The sequence below is a fragment of the Triticum aestivum genome, chromosome 1B (assembly GCF_018294505.1).
Source record: "Triticum aestivum cultivar Chinese Spring chromosome 1B, IWGSC CS RefSeq v2.1, whole genome shotgun sequence".
NCBI lineage: Eukaryota > Viridiplantae > Streptophyta > Magnoliopsida > Poales > Poaceae > Triticum > Triticum aestivum.
The window spans coordinates 174,938,727-174,956,981 of NC_057795.1; the positions used below are offsets into that span (position 1 = coordinate 174,938,727).

The window sequence follows — 18,255 nt, forward strand, 5'->3', positions numbered from 1 at the left end:
CCGTCAATAAATTTACAACCTCTACTTCTTAGATGTGAAGTCATTACTCCCCATGGGATAAGAAAATGAAACATATATGATTTCAGATTTATGACATTCAACTCATTCAACCATTTACTCATAGGATATAAGTGAAGCACATGAGTAAATGAAAAACTACTCCAAAAAGATATAAGTGAAGATCAATGAGTAGTTAAATAATTATATAACTATGTGAAGACTCTCTCTCATTTAAGAATTTCAGATCTTGGTATTGTATTCAAACAGCAAGCAAAGCAAAACAAAATGACATTGCAAGCATAGCACAACTCATGTGAAGAAGGAAAAACTTAGGTTCAACCGATACTAACCGATAGTTGTTGAAGAAGAAAGGTGGGATGCCTACCGGGGCATCCCCAAGCTTAGATGCTTGAGACTTCTTGAAATATTATCTTGAGGTGCCTTGGGCATCCCCAAACTTGATCTTTTGTGTCTCCTTAATTCCTTTTATATCTCAGTTTCTCTTTTTATCAAAAGCTTCATCCACACCAAATTCAACAAGAACTCGTGAGATATGTTAGTATAAACCAATGCAAAACCTTATCATTTTATACTGTAACAAATCACTAAGATTATTATTCAACATTGCATACTAAATGTCTCTGTAAATTTAATACTACTATCCTCAAATAGAATCATTAAACAAGCAAACATATGCAAACAATGCAAACATAACAGCAATCTGCCAAAACAGTATAGTCTGTAAAGAATGCAAGATTCATCATACTTCCCTAACTCTAAAAATTATAAGAAAAATACTACGCTGTAAACGATTTATCAGAGATCATCATTCAAAAAGATTCAACATTATATCACTCTCTGACTTTTCTAGGGAATTTTTGCAACAGCGGTAAACTTTCTGTTTTCAAACAGCAACATGTATACTAGCAAAATAAGCATGGTAAAGGCTATCCTTGACATTTTTATTGAAAATGTAGATGGAAAACATTATTCTAAATAACATAAAGCAAATACTAACAAAATAAAATGATGCTCCAAGCAAAACATATATCATGTGGCGAATAAAAATATAGCTCCAAGTAAAGTTACCGATGAACGAAGACGAAAGAGGGGATGCCTTCTGGGGCATCCCCAAGCTTAGTTGTTTTGTTGTCCTTGAATATTACCTTTGGGTGCCTTGGGTATCCCCAAGCTTAGGCTATTGCCACTCCTTATTCCATAGTCCATCGAATCTTTACCCAAAACTTGAAAACTTCAACCACACAAAACTTAACACAAAACTCGTAAGCTCCGTTAGTATAAGAAAATAAATCACCACTTTAAGGTACTGTAATGAACTCATTCTTTATTTATATTGGTGTTAAACCTACTGTATTCCAACTTCTCTATGGTTCATACCCTTACATACTAGCCATATATTCATCAAAATAAACAAGCAACACAATGAAAACAGAATCTGCCAAAAACAGAACAGTCTGTAGTAATCTGTATCAAACGTATACTTCTGGAACCCCAAAAATTATGAAATAAATTGGTGGACCTGAGGAATTTGTCTATTAATCATCTTCAAAAAGAATAAACCTAAAATCACTCTTCTGTAAAAAATGGCAGCTAGTCTCGTGAGCGCTAAAGTTTCTGTTCTTTTTACAGCAAGATCATATAGACTTCACCCAAGTCTTCCCAAAGATTCTACTTGGCACAAACACTAATTAAAACATAGAACCACATCTAACCAGAGGCTAGATGAATTATTTATTACAAAACAGGAATAAAAATAAATTTGCGTTGCCTCCCAACAAGCGCTATCGTTTAACGCCCCTAGCTAGGCATGATGATGGCAATGATGCTCACATAAAAGATAGCAATTGAAACATAATGGGAGCATCATGAACCATATGACTAGCACATTTAAGTCTAACCCAATTCCTATGCATAGGGATTTTGTGAGCAAACAACTTGTGGGAACAATAATCAATTAGCATAGGAAGGTAAAACAAGCATGACTTCAAAATTTTCAACACATAGAGAGGAAACTTGACATTATTGCAATTCCTACAAGCATATGTTCCTCCCTCATAATAATTTTCAGTAGCATCATGGATGAATTCAACAATATAACCAGCACCTAAAGCATTCTTTTCATGATCTACTTGCATAGAAATTTTACTACTCTCCACATAAGCAAATTTATTCTCATCAATAGTAGTGGGAGCAAACTCAACAAAATAACTATCATGTGAAGCATAATCCAATTGAAAACTAAAATCATGATGACAAGTTTCACGGTTATCATTATTCTTAATAGCATACAAGTCATCACAATAATCATCATAGATAGCAACTTTGTTCTCATAATCAATTGGAACCTCTTCCGAAATAGTGGAATCATCACTAAATAAAGTTGACACTCTTCCAAATCCACTTTCATATTCATCACAATAAGATTCAATATCCTCCAAAATAGTGGGATCAATACTACCTAAATTTTACACTCTTCCAAACCCACTTTCATCAATATAATCATCATAAATAGGAGGCATGCTTTCATCATAGTAAATTTGCTCATCAAAACTTGGGGGACAAAAAATATCATATTCATCAAACATAGCATCCCCAAGCTTGTGGCTTTGCATATCATTAGCATCATGGATATTCAAAGAATTCATACTAATAACATTGAAATCATGCTCATCATTCAAAGATTTAGTGACAAACATTTTATAGATTTCTTCTTCTAGCACTTGAGCACAATTTCCCTTTCCATCATTCTCACGAAAGATATTAAAAAGACGAAGCGTATGAGACAAACTAAATTCCATTTTTCTTTTGTAGTTTTCTTTTATAAAATAAACTAGTGATAAAATAAGAAACTAAAAGACTCGATTGCAAGATCTAAATATATACCTTCAAGCACTCACCTCCCCGGCAACGGCGCCAAAAAAGAGCTTAGTTGACGGGGTGTGAGTGTCGTTTACCTAGCCTCCCTGGCAACGGCGCCAGAAAAGAGCTTGATGTCTACTACACAACCTTCTTCTTGTAGACGTTGTTGGGCCTGCAAGTGCACAGGCTTGTAGGACAGTAGCAAATTTCCCTCAAGTGGATGACCTAAGGTTTATCAATCCGTAGGAGGCGTAGGATGAAGATGGTCTCTCTCAAGCAACCCTGCAACCAAATAACAAAGAGTCTCTTGTGTCCCCAACACACCCAATACAATGGTAGATTGTATAGGTGCACTAGTTTGGCGAAGAGATGGTGATAAAAGTGCAATATGGATGGTAGATAAAGGTATTTGTAATCTGAAATTATAAAAACAGCAAGGTAACAAGTTGTAAAAGTGAGCGTAAATGGTATTGCAATGGTAGGAAACAAGGCCTAAGGTTCATACTTTCACTAGTGCAAGTTCTCTCAACAATAATAACATAGATAGATCATATAACAATCCCTCAACATGCAACAAAGAGTCACTCCAAAGCCACTAATAGCGGAGAGCAAATGAAGAGATTATGGTAGGGTACGAAACCACCTCAAAGTTATTCTTTCGGATCAATCTATTCAAGAGTTCGTACTAGAATAACACCTTAAGACACAAATCAACCAAAATCCTAATGTCACCTAGATACTCCATTGTCACCTCAAGTATCCGTGGGCATGATTATACGATATGCATCACACAATCTCAGATTCATCTATTCAACCAACACAAAGTACTTCAAAGAGTGCCCCAAAGTTTCTACCGGAGAGTCAAGAACGTGTGCCAACCCCTATGCATAGGTTCATGGGCGGAACCCGCAAGTTGGTCACCAAAACATACATCAAGTAGCACATGATATCCCATTGTCACCACAGATAAGCACGGCAAGACATATATCAAGTGTTCTCAAATCATAAAAGACTCAATCCGATAAGATGACTTCAAAGGGGAAAACTCAATCCATTACAAGAGAGTAGAGGGGGAGAAACATCATAAGATCCAACTATAATAGCAAAGCTCGCGATACATCAAGATCGTGCCATAGAGGGAACATGAGAGAGAGAGATCAAACACATAGCTACTGGTACATACCCTCAGCCTCGAGGGTGAACTACTCCCTCCTCGTCATGGATAGTGCTAGGATGTTGAAGATGGCCACCGGTGATGGATCCCCCCTCCGACAGGGTGCCGGGAAGGGCTCCCGAGAGGTTTTTGGTGGCTACAGAGGCTTGCGGCGGCGGAACTCCCGATCTATCTTGATATTCAATGTTTTTAGGTTACGTAGGCTTATATAGGCGAAAGAAGTCGGTCGGGAGGTGCTGAGGGGCCCACGAGACAGGGGGGCGCGCCCAGTAGGGGGGGCGCCCCCTATCTCCTGGCCTCCTTGAGGATCTTCTGACATAAACTCCAAGTCTCCAGGATGATATTCTTCCCAAATATAACGCTGCCGAAGGTTTCATTCCATTTGGACTCCGTTTGATATTCCTTTTCTTCGAAATACTGAAACAGACAATAAAACAGCAATATGAGCCGGGCCTCCGGTTAATAGGTTAGTCCCAAAAGTAATATAAAAGTGTATAATAAAGCCCATAATCATTCAAAACAGGTAATAAAATCGCCTATTCACCCCCCTCTAGTCGACTTAACGCACTTTCACAAACCTTTGCCTTGTGCATAATCCATTTGAGCTAGATGATGAATATCTTGACCTCCTCAACTTGTACCACCTTTCTTGATTGCGCTAGCTTTTCCTTGTGCATAATCCATTTGAGCTAGATGATGAAGATCTTGACCTCCTCAACTTGTACCACCTTTCTTGATTGCGCTAGCTTGATGAAGACTAGTATATTGCTCCCCCATACTTCACTATGGGTGAGCCACTCCTTAGCACATCTTCACAAGTGCATTGTCACCACAATGGATGGAAAGCATCAATGATGTGATCTCTTCATGATGCTCCACTTGAACTTGCACACCGCAATCTTGATGACGATCACCACTTGATGTCATCCTCTCCATGGATTGTATGATATCTTCCTCTTGACGCAAGCCCATGGAAACATAACTAACCCCACACAGAAATCTCATGTAGACCATGGGTTAGTTCACAAAGCATAATGGACAATGCTTATCATACCATGGGATCACTTGATCCCTCTCGGTACATCTTGCACGCTTTGTGAGTTGATCAACTTGATTCTCTCTTTAACTTAGTCTTGATCAACCTCTCACATGACCAATCTTTAGATAATCCTTGAATGGCACCTTGGTCATCACATACTCTCCTTGAAACCAACAAATGGACCTCAAGAAAAGCCTATGGACAAATCCTTCAAATATAACTCAAGGCAACCATTAGTCCATAGAGATTGTCATCAATTACCAAAACCAAACATGGGGGCACCGCATGTTCTTTCAATCTCCCCCATTTTGGTAATTGATGACAATCACTTTCAAGAGAGTTTATACAAGGAATTATGCATCACCGTGCAATGCAACAACCAACAATGCATGCATATGAGATGCAAACGCTTAGGCACAAAAGCAAAGGAAGAAGAAGTAGCTCTTTAAACTTCTTCACACAACTCTCTGAAACTTCTCCCCCATTGGCATCGATTAACAAAATGGGCAAAAAAGCATAGGAGGCCAATACAAAATGTGTTCCTCAATAAATTATGTATTTCTCAAAAAGAGTGGAATGTAATACACATATCCAAATATAAATATTTGGAGGAAGACAAACTATATTGAGGATCCAAAGATTGCTAAAGGATGATATGCCACATAGACATAACAATGACAGAAACAAGCAATCAAGCAATCAAAAGATACCAATTGAAAAGCAATCAAAAGATACCAATTGAAAAGCAATCAAAAGATACCAATTGAACCAACTAAATGAATGATCTTACAAGCCACAAGAATAAAAGATATTATGATATGAACATAGGAGTGTGCTGAAGAAACTAGAGAAGATCCCCATGATTTGTGCATAAATAAGAATTTTTTGAATTTGGATACAAAGTGCACAAAATAAGATCATCACTCCCCCAAAATCAATAGAACCTCACAACAAGTGCAAGCATACATATAGGAAACTAAGCCTAGCACTTGCAACAAACAAATGGTTGACCAACATATAAAAGAGGCAACTTAGAAATAGGCTCAACCAAAATGATGTGTGTGAGTCATGCCAAAGCACTTGAGAGGACTAATATAAGGATGAGCATTAAGCATCAACATTATCTTGAATAAATAAGATACAAGGTGCAATACATGTCCTTCCCACACACATCAAGCAAAGGGGTTCACAAGCACACTCAATATGCAAAAAGAATAACCAACGCATGTGACAACCCATGGTGAAGAAAGAAAATCATACCGTTGTCAAGAGGAGGGATACCAATCGAATGGAAAAAGCACCATCGAGACAAGCAAGAGAAAACAAGTATCTTCACCACACAAGAGTGCATCAAGATGTAACAAGATAAGACCTGCACATAAGGCTCACACTTTCATGGAGCCACGAAAGAAATAATACAAGAAGGAAAAGGTGGACGTGAAAGAAAGGGATATCAACTAGATATCCAACTTCTCTCAAGTGTATAAGATTCTAGGTAGATGAAGATCATGATGATATCAATCCACAAAGAATAAGATATCCACAAGGAAGTCATAAATATACCGATAAGATATTTGCTTGAAAGCATAGCACATGAATAGATATGGTCTTTGATACGTCTCCTTCGTATCTACTTTTCCTAACGCTTTTCCTCTTGTTTTGGACTCTAATTTGCATGATTTGAATGAAACTAACCCGGACTGACGCTGTTTTTAGCAGAACTACCATGGTGTTGTTTTTGTGCAGAAATAAATGTTCTTGGAATGGAACGAAACTTTGCGAGGATTTTTTATACAATAAAAGAAAATGCATGGAGCCAAGAACCACCGGAGGGGGGCACCTGGGTGGGCACAACCCACCAGGATGCGCCACCCCCTCTAGGCACTCCCAGGTGGGTTATCCCCACCTGGTGGCCCCAATGACCCTGAAATCGATGCTATACAATCACATATTTCCAGAAAAAAATCAGAGAGAAAGAATTATCGCGTTTCACGAGACCGAGCCACCGCCATCTCTTGTTCTTCATTGGGAGGCCAGATCTGGAGTCCGTTTGGGGCTCCGGAGAGGGGGATCTTCTATCTTCATCATCACCAACACATCTCCATCGCCAATTCCATGATGTTCCCCACCGGGAGTGAGCAATTCCTTCATAGGCTCGCTGGCCGGTGAGGAGTTGGATGAGATTCATCATGTAATCGAGTTAGTTTAGTATCCATTATGTTTTGAGATTGATGTTGCTATGACTTTGCCATGCTTAATGCTTGTCACTTTGGGCCCGGGTGCCATGATTTTAGCTCTGAACCGTTTATGTTATCATCATTTTATCCATGTTCGAGATCCGATCTTGCAAGTTATAGTCACCTACTACGTGTTATGATCCGGCAACCCCGGAGTGACAATAGTCAGGACGACTCCCGATGATGACCGTAGTTTGATGAGTTCATGTATTCACCGTGTGTCAATGATTTGTTCCAGTTTTCTAGTAAAAGGAGGCCTTAATATCCCTTAGTTTCCAATAGGACCCCGCTGCCACGGGAGGGTAGGACAAAAGATGTCATGCAAGTTCTTTCCATAAGCATGTATTACTATTTACGGAATACATGCCTACATTATATTTATGAATTGGAGCTAGTGTCGTATCGCCGTATGACTGTCTCATGATGAATATCATCCAACAAGTCACTGATCCAATGCCTACAAATTTACCTTAAATTATTGTTGCTAAGTTACTACTGCTGCTACTGCTATTGTTACTGCTACCAAATCACTGCTGTCACTCTTACCGTTACTATCGCTGCTGCTACTATTATCAAAACTTTCATATTACTTTGCTACTGATCACTTTGCTGCAAATAATTAATCTCGAAGTGTGGTTGAATTGACAACTCAGCTGCTAATACTTGCAAATATTCTTTGGCTCCCCTTGTGTCGAATCTATAAATTTGGGTTGAATACTCTACCCTCAAAAACTATAGCGATCCCCTATACTTGTGGGTTATCAAGACCTTTTTCTGTCGCCGTTGCCCGGGAGCATAGCTATATTTGTTGAGTCAGTTGGCATCATTATCATATTATCACTATGAAGAATCTGAAGATGCTAAGACTAAGATTTTTCCCTCTAAGACGAGGGGAGGTAAGGAACTGCCATCCAGCTCCGCTTTAGATTCACCTTCTGTTATAAGTAAACTTGCCACACCACCACATGCTATTAATTATGATATGTCGCAAGTTGTTGATGATGCTACTTCTACTATGAATGCTACTCATGATGATGCTAGTACCTTGCTTGATGATAATGTGCCACTAGGTGAATTTCTTGATGAACAAATTGCTAGAGTAAGACAACATGATATTGTTGAAACTGATGATGAACTTGAAACTGAAAATCTTGAAACACCTACTAGAACTAGTCCTCCTAGATATGAATTGCCAAAGGTACCGGAAGGTTATACTATGAGTGAGGAGGCAACTAGATATATTCTTTCTTTGTAAGGATAGAGATCTAGAGAAATTATTATGCAAGTATAAAGAAAGATCTCTGAATGCTAAAATGAAATGTGATCCTAAGTTTGTTACTTCACCTATCTTTATTGATGACAATGATTATGAATTCTCTGTCGACCCAGAGTTAATTACTTTGGTTGAATCTGATCCTTTGCATGGTTATGAAACTGAAACTGTTGTGGCACATCTTACTAAGCTGAATGATATAACCACCCTTTTTGCTCATGATGAGAAGATTCACTATTACTATATTCTCAAGTTATTTCCATTCTCATTAAAGGGTGATGCTAAAGATTGCTACAATACTCTTGCTCCTGGTTGTGTGCGTAGTCCCCAGGATATGATCTATTACTTCTCTGAAAAATATTTCCTTGCTCATAAGAAACAAGCCGCCTTGCAGGAAATATTTAACTTTGTGCAAATTGAAGAAGAGGGTCTCCCACAAGCTTGGGGAGGCTTCTCCAATTGCTTAATGCTTTGCCTGATCACCCTCTTAAGAAAAATGAAATACTTGATTTCTTCTATAATGGACTAACCGGTGCTTCTAGGGATTTCCTAGATAGTTGTGCTGGTTGTTTTTTAAGGGAACGAACTATTGGGCAAGCTGAAGAACTATTGAATAGCATTTTAAAAAATTATGATGAGTGGACTCCTCCTAAAACACCTATTAAACCCACTCCGAAGAAGAGGGGTATCTTATATCTCAGTCCTGAAGATACGCAAGAGGCAAAGAAATCTATGAAGGAAAAAAGGTATTAAAGCCGAGGATGTTAAAAATTTACCACATATCGAAGAAATACATGGGCTTGAAGCACCACCACCACCTAAGGTGGTACATGTAAAATCTTTAATGAAATCCAATGATAGTGATGATCCTCGTAATAAACATCCTAGTCAATGCCTTTTATGAGTTTGATAAGTACATTAGAAAACAAGCTCACTTCAACGCAAATGTTATGAAACAATTGAAATACAATTCTGATATGGTTGCTCGCTTAAGTGACTTGGTATTTAGAATCTCAAATGATGTTAGAGGTGTAGGAAAGCATGCCTCTATGGTTCAAACTCAATTAGAACAAGTTGCTAAATCTCAAAGAGAGTTACTTGATAAAATGAACAATAATATAAGTGACTTTGCTATTAGAGTAGCAACTAGAGGAGGTAAAATGTCTCAGGAACCACTTTATCCTGAGGGTCACCCAAAGAGAATTGAACAAGACTCTTAAAGAATTAACACTAATGCACCTAGTCCTTCTAAAAAGAAAAGGAAGAAGAAAAATGATAGGACTTTGCCCGCCTCTAGTGAACCTAAAGTAGAAAAACCTCCTGACAATGATAATGAAGTTTCTATCTTTGATGCTGAAACTCAATCCGGTAATGAACACACACCTTTTGATAATGAAAAAGATAATGATGAGGTTCATGAAGACACTCAACCAAATGATAAAGAACCAGACAATGATGTTGAGATAGAGCCAGTTATTGATCTTGACAACCCACAAACCAAGAATAAAAGATATGAGAAAAGAGACTTTGTTGCTAGAAAACACGGAAAGGAAAGAGAACCATGGGTTCAAAAGCTGTGCCCTTTCCACCTAAGTAAACTAAAAAGAAAGATGATGAAGAATTTGAACGCTTTGCTGAAATGATTAGGCCAGTCTTTTTGCGTACTTGCTTGACTGATATCTTAAAAATGCCTCCTTATGCAAAGTACATGAAAGACATCATCACCAATAGGAGAAAAATACCGGAAGCTGAAATCTCCACTATGCTTGCTAATTATACTTTTAAAGATGGAGTACCTAAAAAACTTGGAGATTCGGGAATACCAACTATACCTTGCTCCATTAAAAGAAATTATGTGACAACTGCTTTATGTGATTTGGGAGTTGGTGTTAGTGTTATGCCTTTATCCTTATATAAAAGACTTGATTTGAATAAACTCACACCTACTGAAATATCTTTACAAATGGCTGACAAATCAACTGCCATACCTATCGGTATTTGTGAGGATGTGCCCGTTGTTCTTGCTAATATTACTATTTTGACTGACTTTGTTATACTTGAGATGCCCGAGGACGACAACATGTCGATTATCCTTGGTAGACCCTTCTTGAATATTGCAGAGGTTGTTATTGGTTGCAATAAAAGCAAGGTCACTTTTCATATCAATGGTAATGAGCATGCGGTGCACTTTCCAAAAAAACAATTCCAAGTAAATGGTATTAATGTTATTGAAGAATCTCCCACAATCACTATTGGAAGTTTTCAACTACCTCTACCTACTGTTAAAAACATTGGCCACCTCAAGCAACTTCAAGCTTCTCATTTTTAGTTTTGAAAACATTGGCCACCTCAAGGGCTCTATCACGGGATTCCTTTATTCTAGATAATTCTAGAGAAAAGGTCGCCTCAAGAGATTCCTTGGTGGTTTTTTCAAGTTCAAGAGCTTGAGTGAGGTCTGCGATCTCATTAGCGTAATCACGCTCATGACCTTCCATTTTCTCAATGATGACCTCATGCTCCTCGAGATGAGACTCCAACTCCTCAATATGTTTCTTGCCCTCAATGGCAATAGACATGATTTCCATGAAGTTGGAACGAGCAATTTTCTTTTTATGAAGAGCTTTAAAAATCATTTCCCCCTTAATTTTTGAGGAGGAAATATTATCATCCTCTTCATCATCATCATTCTTATCATCATCAACATCATCATCACAAGATATATCAGGATTCAAAGTGGGTGATACCTTTGAAGCCTTAGCCACAAGGCAAAAGTGAGAACCAATAGTTGGTGATGTTGGATCCCTTGAATCACCATTCAATACCACATCTTGTTCCATGGGGTGTTGGGTTTCCTCTACATTGTTAGCACACCAACTCGAGGAAATAGAGGCATTTTTATCATGGCAACGAGACATAGCAAGCATATCATCATGAGATTTAGTCAAGCAATTTCTACATGACATGCAAGAACTAGCAAAAATCCATGCAGGGATTGAGAGATAGCAAGCTCAAAGAGGTCAACAATGGTGGGGAAAAATTGCTCATATTTCTTAGCTTTGAGGAGGAAGAAGAGGGTATAAATACCCCAAGAAAAATATGGCCGTTGTACACCGGGCACCCGGACAACCCAGAGAAAAAGCCACTAAACTCCAGGCACCCGAGGGGAAAACCCCGGGCACCCGGACGAACAAGGGAAGCACAAGGGCAGGGGGGCCGGGCACCCGGGGGTCCCAACCCCGGGCACCCGGAGGGGGCCGAGAGGAGGAGGCGGAGGAGCCCGGGCACCCAGGCTGATCAGAGGAGGAGAGGGAGTGCCCCGGATGACCCCGGGCACCCGGGGGAGGGGGGGCGAGACACCGGGCACCCAGCCCGGCCAGAGAGGTCACTATGGAGAGGCTCGGGTGACCCCGGGCGCCCGCACTAGGCAGAGAGATGCGGGAACCGGTAAAACTGAAACGACCACAACTTTTGGAAACGAACTCCAAATTTTATGAAACCAAGTTTGTTGGAAAGCTAAAGACAAGGGATAACAAAATCTTGATAGATATATCAAGAAATAGCAATTGAGAAAATACCCAAAATAAAATGATGAGAACCATTTCTCAAATAAGACCGGTAAAAACTCCAACACCAAAAACGCAAAAGAAGATGCATAGGAAATCGGTTTTCGATGAACTAGAGTTTGTCATGAAGATAACCACAAGCTATAAAACCTCACAAAGAGAGAGATAAACAGTAACCAGGAAATATGGTTCCAAGGATGCAAAGGTTTGAACTCTCTACGAACGATACGAATAAGCTACTCACTCGAGAGCCCCCCTTGGTAGTACGACCATCGATCCTATAATCCGGTCTCCCAACTAACACCATGAGACCGGTAAAATAGAAACATATCAAGGACAAACCTTTGCCTTGTGCATAATCCATTTGAGCTTGATGATGAATATCTTGACCTCCTCAACTTGTACCACCTTTCTTGATTGCGCTAGCTTTTCCTTGTGCATAATCCATTTGAGCTACATGATGAAGATCTTGACCTCCTCAACTTGTACCACCTTTCTTGATTGCGCTAGCTTGATGAAGACTTGTATATCGCTCCCCATACTTCACTATGGGTGAGCCACTCCTTAGCACATCTTCACAAGTAGTACATTGTCACCACAATGGATGGCAAGCATCAAGGTCGTGATCTCTTCATGATGCTCCACTTGAACTTGCACACTGCAATCTTGATGACGATCACCACTTGATGTCATCCTCTCCATGGATTGTATGATATCTTCCTCTTGACGTAAGCCCATGGAAATATACCTAACCCCACATAGAACCCTCACGTAGACCATGTGTTAGTTCACAAAGCATAATGGACAATGCTTACCATACCATGGGATCACTTGATCCCTCTCGGTACATCTTGCACGCTTTGTGAGTTGTTCAACTTGATTCACTCTTTGACTTAGTCTTGATCAACCTCTCACATGACCAATCTTTAGATAATTCCTTGAATAGCACATTGGTCATCACATACTCTCCTCGAAACCAACAAATGGACCTCAAGAAAAGCCTATGGACAAATCCTTTAAATATAACTCAAGGCAACCATTAGTCCATAGAGATTGTCATCAATTAGCAAAACCAAACATGGGGGCACCGCATGTTCTTTCACACGGGAGGAGGTGGTGCAGGTGTCGCAGGCACCTCCGGTCTGGCAGGGGCCGCCAGCCCACCTTTGGTAGCCACCTCCCTACGTCGACCTCACAGGCGACGACGATGAGTAAACCTGGAGACGACGCGGCCTCACCGGCAACGGGCCTTTATCTAGTTTATTTTATGTCTTTTAAGTTTTAGTTTAATTAAGAATTGTGTTGAATTTGGTACTCTGGATGTGTGAATGTGTGGACGTTTTAATGTCATATTTATGTTTTTATATTGTTTGCAACGTTTATTTGGTTTTTTTGCCCAAAATCGAAGTCTAATTACACAGACGGTTTGAACTGCGGCATGTCGGTTGGGTGAACCAACGACCGCTCGACCGAAAGCGGACGACCGTGTCCATTTTCCTGCTCCCATTTTCGTGCTTCAAACAGACGAAAGGCGGATCAGAGGGACGCCCGTTTGGGTTGGCCTAATAAACCCAGATGAAGGTAGCGCATATATGAGAGAATTTCTTATTTGGCTCTTTCTTAAAATTTGCTCCCTTTTTTACCCAGAAAAATTAATTCTTCCCTTTTTGACACTTAAACTCCATTTTGTTCCATACGTGACACTTTCATCCATTTTTCCATCTGACAGTGTTAACTCGGACGTACAAAGACAATTTTATCCCAGGTGTATATGTCACCAAGAAACGGAAAAGAAGGAGCATGAGTATAAATATATGAAAGTGTTGCGCGATGGAGATTCCACGTCTAAATATTCTTATGCACCCGCGCCAACCAGTCGCATTGCACAACTCGATCTGCGAGAGCCCGACACTCAGTTGCTCACGCACGAGTACGTGCAAAGCTATCACAAGAAGCATGCAAGCTAGCAGCTTGATTGATTTTCCCTGAACAGTTAACGCACGTCTAGCGGGCACCTCACATGCGTACGCGAATCGATAGAAGATACTCCCTCCGTCCCATAATATAAGAGCGTTTTTAACACTAGTGTAGTACCTTTTAATCGATCGGATCAATTCGATGTTGGCGGAATACTCTCGTGCTATCCTATTGAGTCGTAGCGCATTACCTTTTGTTTGTATGTGAATAATCTGATCACATACTATACTATATAAGGGTAAAACATGTCTTTTGTGTCAGACTTAACATTACCAAATTTAACGGGAGTGTCACATAGGGAACAAAATGAAGTTTAAGTATAAAAAAAAGAAAAAAGTTTTTTAAGCCAAAAAAGAATCAAATTTTAAGAAATGACCAAATAAAAAATTCTCATAGGGCAGCATATTCTTATAAGATGCGTTGACCGCTGAAATCGTTGACTGGCAGCAAACTTGCTATATACCGGGGCGTCGGGCAACAGGCACGGGACAGCCAGTCACCCTGTTTGTCCAGTGGACTTCCAACTCCAGTCTGACTTCATCTTCTTCCCAAAATCAAAGAAGCAGCAGAAATGCAGGGGTAGCAGCTCACGCCATGTCCAAATCCAAATCCAAATAGCTTCGCCTCCGATAGGTGGAGGCGGCTACTCTGATAGGAGGAGAAGGAAGCAAAGGAGGGAGGCAGCAGAACTGCAGAAGCACCATGGTTTCCCTCTGTAAGTACCACACCATGGCTTCTTTCTCTCTCTCTCTCTCTCTCTCTCTGAATAGTGCATAGATTTGATGTGAGTTAGCGCCCATGTATGTTTTTAATCTCGACTTGATCTGAATATTAATCTTCGACATAAGCTAAGCTCGACTTGATCTGAATTTGATGATCTTACTATTTTGAATCTCGGAGTAGCGCAACTTCATATGACAAAGATGGATTCTGTATCCAATTGGTTCGTCAGACTCTTCAGTACTAATACTACTTAGTTTCAAGATCCTGTAAACTGAATGCATTCTCTGACAGGGCACACCTCCGTCATTGTCCTTGTGCTCCTATTCCTCGGAGGATCTGATGCCAACCCAGCTGCCCGTCGACACGGTCAGCTGGATGTAAACCACAAGAAGAAGCCACTACAGACATCCAGACCTTACAACATTGCCCACAGGGGTTCCAATGGCGAAATACCCGAAGAGACAGCTGCGGCATATTTGGTAACCAGCAAATTACTCATGCAATTATCTGTCCTTCCTTCTATGCTGTATCAGATTTAGATGGATATATATTCTAGTGTCAAGTCAAATTCAACTGTATTGATTATTTATGCTAATGATCCACAATAACCAAGAAGGTTATAATCTACTCATTATTATTTATTATATTAATATTATATATTATTTATTTATATTATATATACTTATAAAAGCACGAGTTCGGTGAATCCAAATGATCCGAGCCATCCAACCACCTATATCCAACGTCTCACGCTGATCCAATGATGTATCCATCACATCATCAATAATTTTGAAACATATTAGTTGCGCTAATCTTAATTAAAAATGACATTAATTGTATTAAATCAATTAATCTTGGAATAAACACTAATTGTAGTTAATGTTGGAAATAATATTACGGTCAAACTGGATGTGCGTGCACGTACATGATTAGTAGTACTATAATTTTAGGGCAGCACAATCACATGCCCAACCGTAATGAAAGGAGGTGTATGTTGAAGCAATATCCCGAAGATCATGTCATGTCCAGATTATTAGCCTGTTATTATACTGATGGAGATTCTCTGAAGACTGAAATCCAATATCTTAATGCAAACCTGAATATACATATGCACTGTTTATGGCAGAGGGCAATCGAGGAAGGTGCAGACTTCATAGAGACTGATATACTTGCATCAAAGGACGGACATCTGATATGTTTCCATGATGTAATCCTGGATGCCACGACGGACATCGTGAACCGTACCGAGTTTGCTGGCAGGAAGAGAACCTATGATGTCCAGGGATTTAAGTTGACTGGGTGGTTTATCGGTATGCGACACCATGTCTCAAGCTTCTTTTCTTGCTCTTGCTATTTCTGACATTTTTGGCTGTGAATCTACTTTGACTTTTGGAGTTCTTCTTGCTTCCAGTGGATTTTACTTTAAGAGAACTGAAATCACTGAGGGTGAAACAGCGCTACAATTTCAGGGATCAACAGTATAATTGTATAGCTCTTGTCTTCTCTATCTCTCACTTTTTCATGTTGCATTCTGCTTTATTAAATACTGCTCACATCTCATCACTAGTGAAATAAAATACAGTATAACTCGTATGCCTTGATTTGTATAAATTGCTATTTAAATGTCCCTATAAATATATAATCCCTATTCCCTTTGCAACTGCTAATAATATTCTCCTACTATGTTGCAGGGAAGTACAATATTCTTACATTTGATGAGTTTATTTTGATTGCACTTCATGCTGATAGGGTGGTCGGAATATACCCAGAGATCAAGAATCCTATTTTCATCAACCAGCATGTAGGTGATTTCAACCTGACCAACTCCTGAGGACACTTTGTTTACTTAAGAATGAACCAACTTTAATATCTACCTATTTTTTGACTTTTTTCCACAATATGATTACTAAATGTCTAAATAAACATGCAGGTCAAGTGGTCAGGTGGCAAGAAGTTTGAGGACAAGTTTGTCGGGACGCTTCTCAAGCATGGCTACAAAGGCAAATATATGTCTAAAGATTGGCTCAAGAAGCCACTATTCATCCAATCCTTTGCTCCAACTTCACTAATTTACATCTCAAACATGACAAATGCTCCAAAACTGCTTCTAATATACGATACCACAGTTCCAACTCAAGATACCAACCAGGTAAGATCAGCAGTAAGCACTATTTTTTTTCTACCAAGTTCATCACCCGAAAACTCCTAGTTTTCAAAGACCATTTATAACCTGCAGTCATACTATGAGATAACTTCGAACGGCTATCTCGCGTTCATAAGGAAGTATGTAATTGGGATTGGGCCATGGAAGGATACAATTATCCCCCCAAAGAATAACCATCTAGGCCCTGCAACCAATCTTGTGGCACGGGCACACACTCTGAATCTTCAGGTGAGCAACACATTTCTCTCTCTTATATATACGTATATACATATGCCAGGTCTTAGATGACAGTACCATGCTGAATCATGGTGGCGTTGTAGGTGCATCCGTACACATTCAGAAATGAGAACTCATTCCTGCACTTCGACTTCCATCAAGACCCTTATGCTGAATATGAGTACTGGCTCAGAGAAATCGGAGTCGACGCGCTGTTCACCGATTTCACGGGCAGCTTGCACAAGTACCAGGAGTGGACAGCTCCACACGAAAAGAAGGAAAAGAAGTGCAGAGGACCTCCTGCATGAGATCGCCAAGACGCTGAAGGTTGATGTTCACTAAAGCTTAGGTTGCCAAGTCTGTATACCTCCTCCCTTTCAGGAGCTATTTCATTGTTGTCAGTACCGAGAAAATGAACTGGTTAATACCATTCTATGTAATTGCTTCCTATAAATCACGAGCAGAGCATCATAGAGTTCGAAAAAACTTCATTTAGTGAAATTTTTCGTTCTGTTTCTGTGGGGCATGCCAACGATTTTTAACATGGATAATTAGGTGTGCGGTCTTATTTGTTGCCTACTAACCTCGAATAAGGGTCACTCTTCCTTGCAAACAAAAAAAATATGTGCATGATCTAACTTTCCACTGTTATTCTTCCGCAAAAAAAAAAACTTCCACTGTTATTGTAGCGATTTCTGAAGATATCCTACTTCTTTTTCCCTTGTTTCTGGCTGCCTTGCTTCAAGTTTGGGTTCAGGGTTTCGCACCATCGCCCCAATTTTGGGTGTGTTTCTTTTTATCCTCCTTTCTCCCTTTTTTTTGGCTGTAATAGGCAAAGGTGTGGTGCTTTCTCAGATCCTCAATAACCCCTTCCACAACGTTTCCAGGCGCATGATAACAGGTAATGTTGTTGTGGCTTTTGAGAGTGTACATGCAATGAGAAGGAAGAAAGGGATAATTACTCTTGTGTTATTAAGTTAGACATGATGAAAGCCTATAATAGAGTGGA

The 18,255-nt window shown here is 39.7% G+C and overlaps 1 protein-coding gene across 1 annotated transcript; it reads left to right on the plus strand.

Moving 5' to 3' along the window:
• Positions 1–14,634: 14,634 nt before the first annotated feature.
• LOC123089052 (glycerophosphodiester phosphodiesterase GDPD6) lies at positions 14,635–17,763 on the plus strand. The gene is made up of 8 exons (XM_044510936.1): positions 14,635–14,858; positions 15,158–15,345; positions 15,993–16,176; positions 16,278–16,352; positions 16,558–16,667; positions 16,797–17,015; positions 17,103–17,258; positions 17,351–17,763. The coding sequence occupies exons 1-8, from the start codon at positions 14,846–14,848 to the stop codon at positions 17,552–17,554; spliced, it is 1,149 nt and encodes a 382-aa protein (XP_044366871.1). The 5' UTR covers positions 14,635–14,845; the 3' UTR covers positions 17,555–17,763.
• The last annotated feature ends 492 nt before the right edge of the window (positions 17,764–18,255 follow it).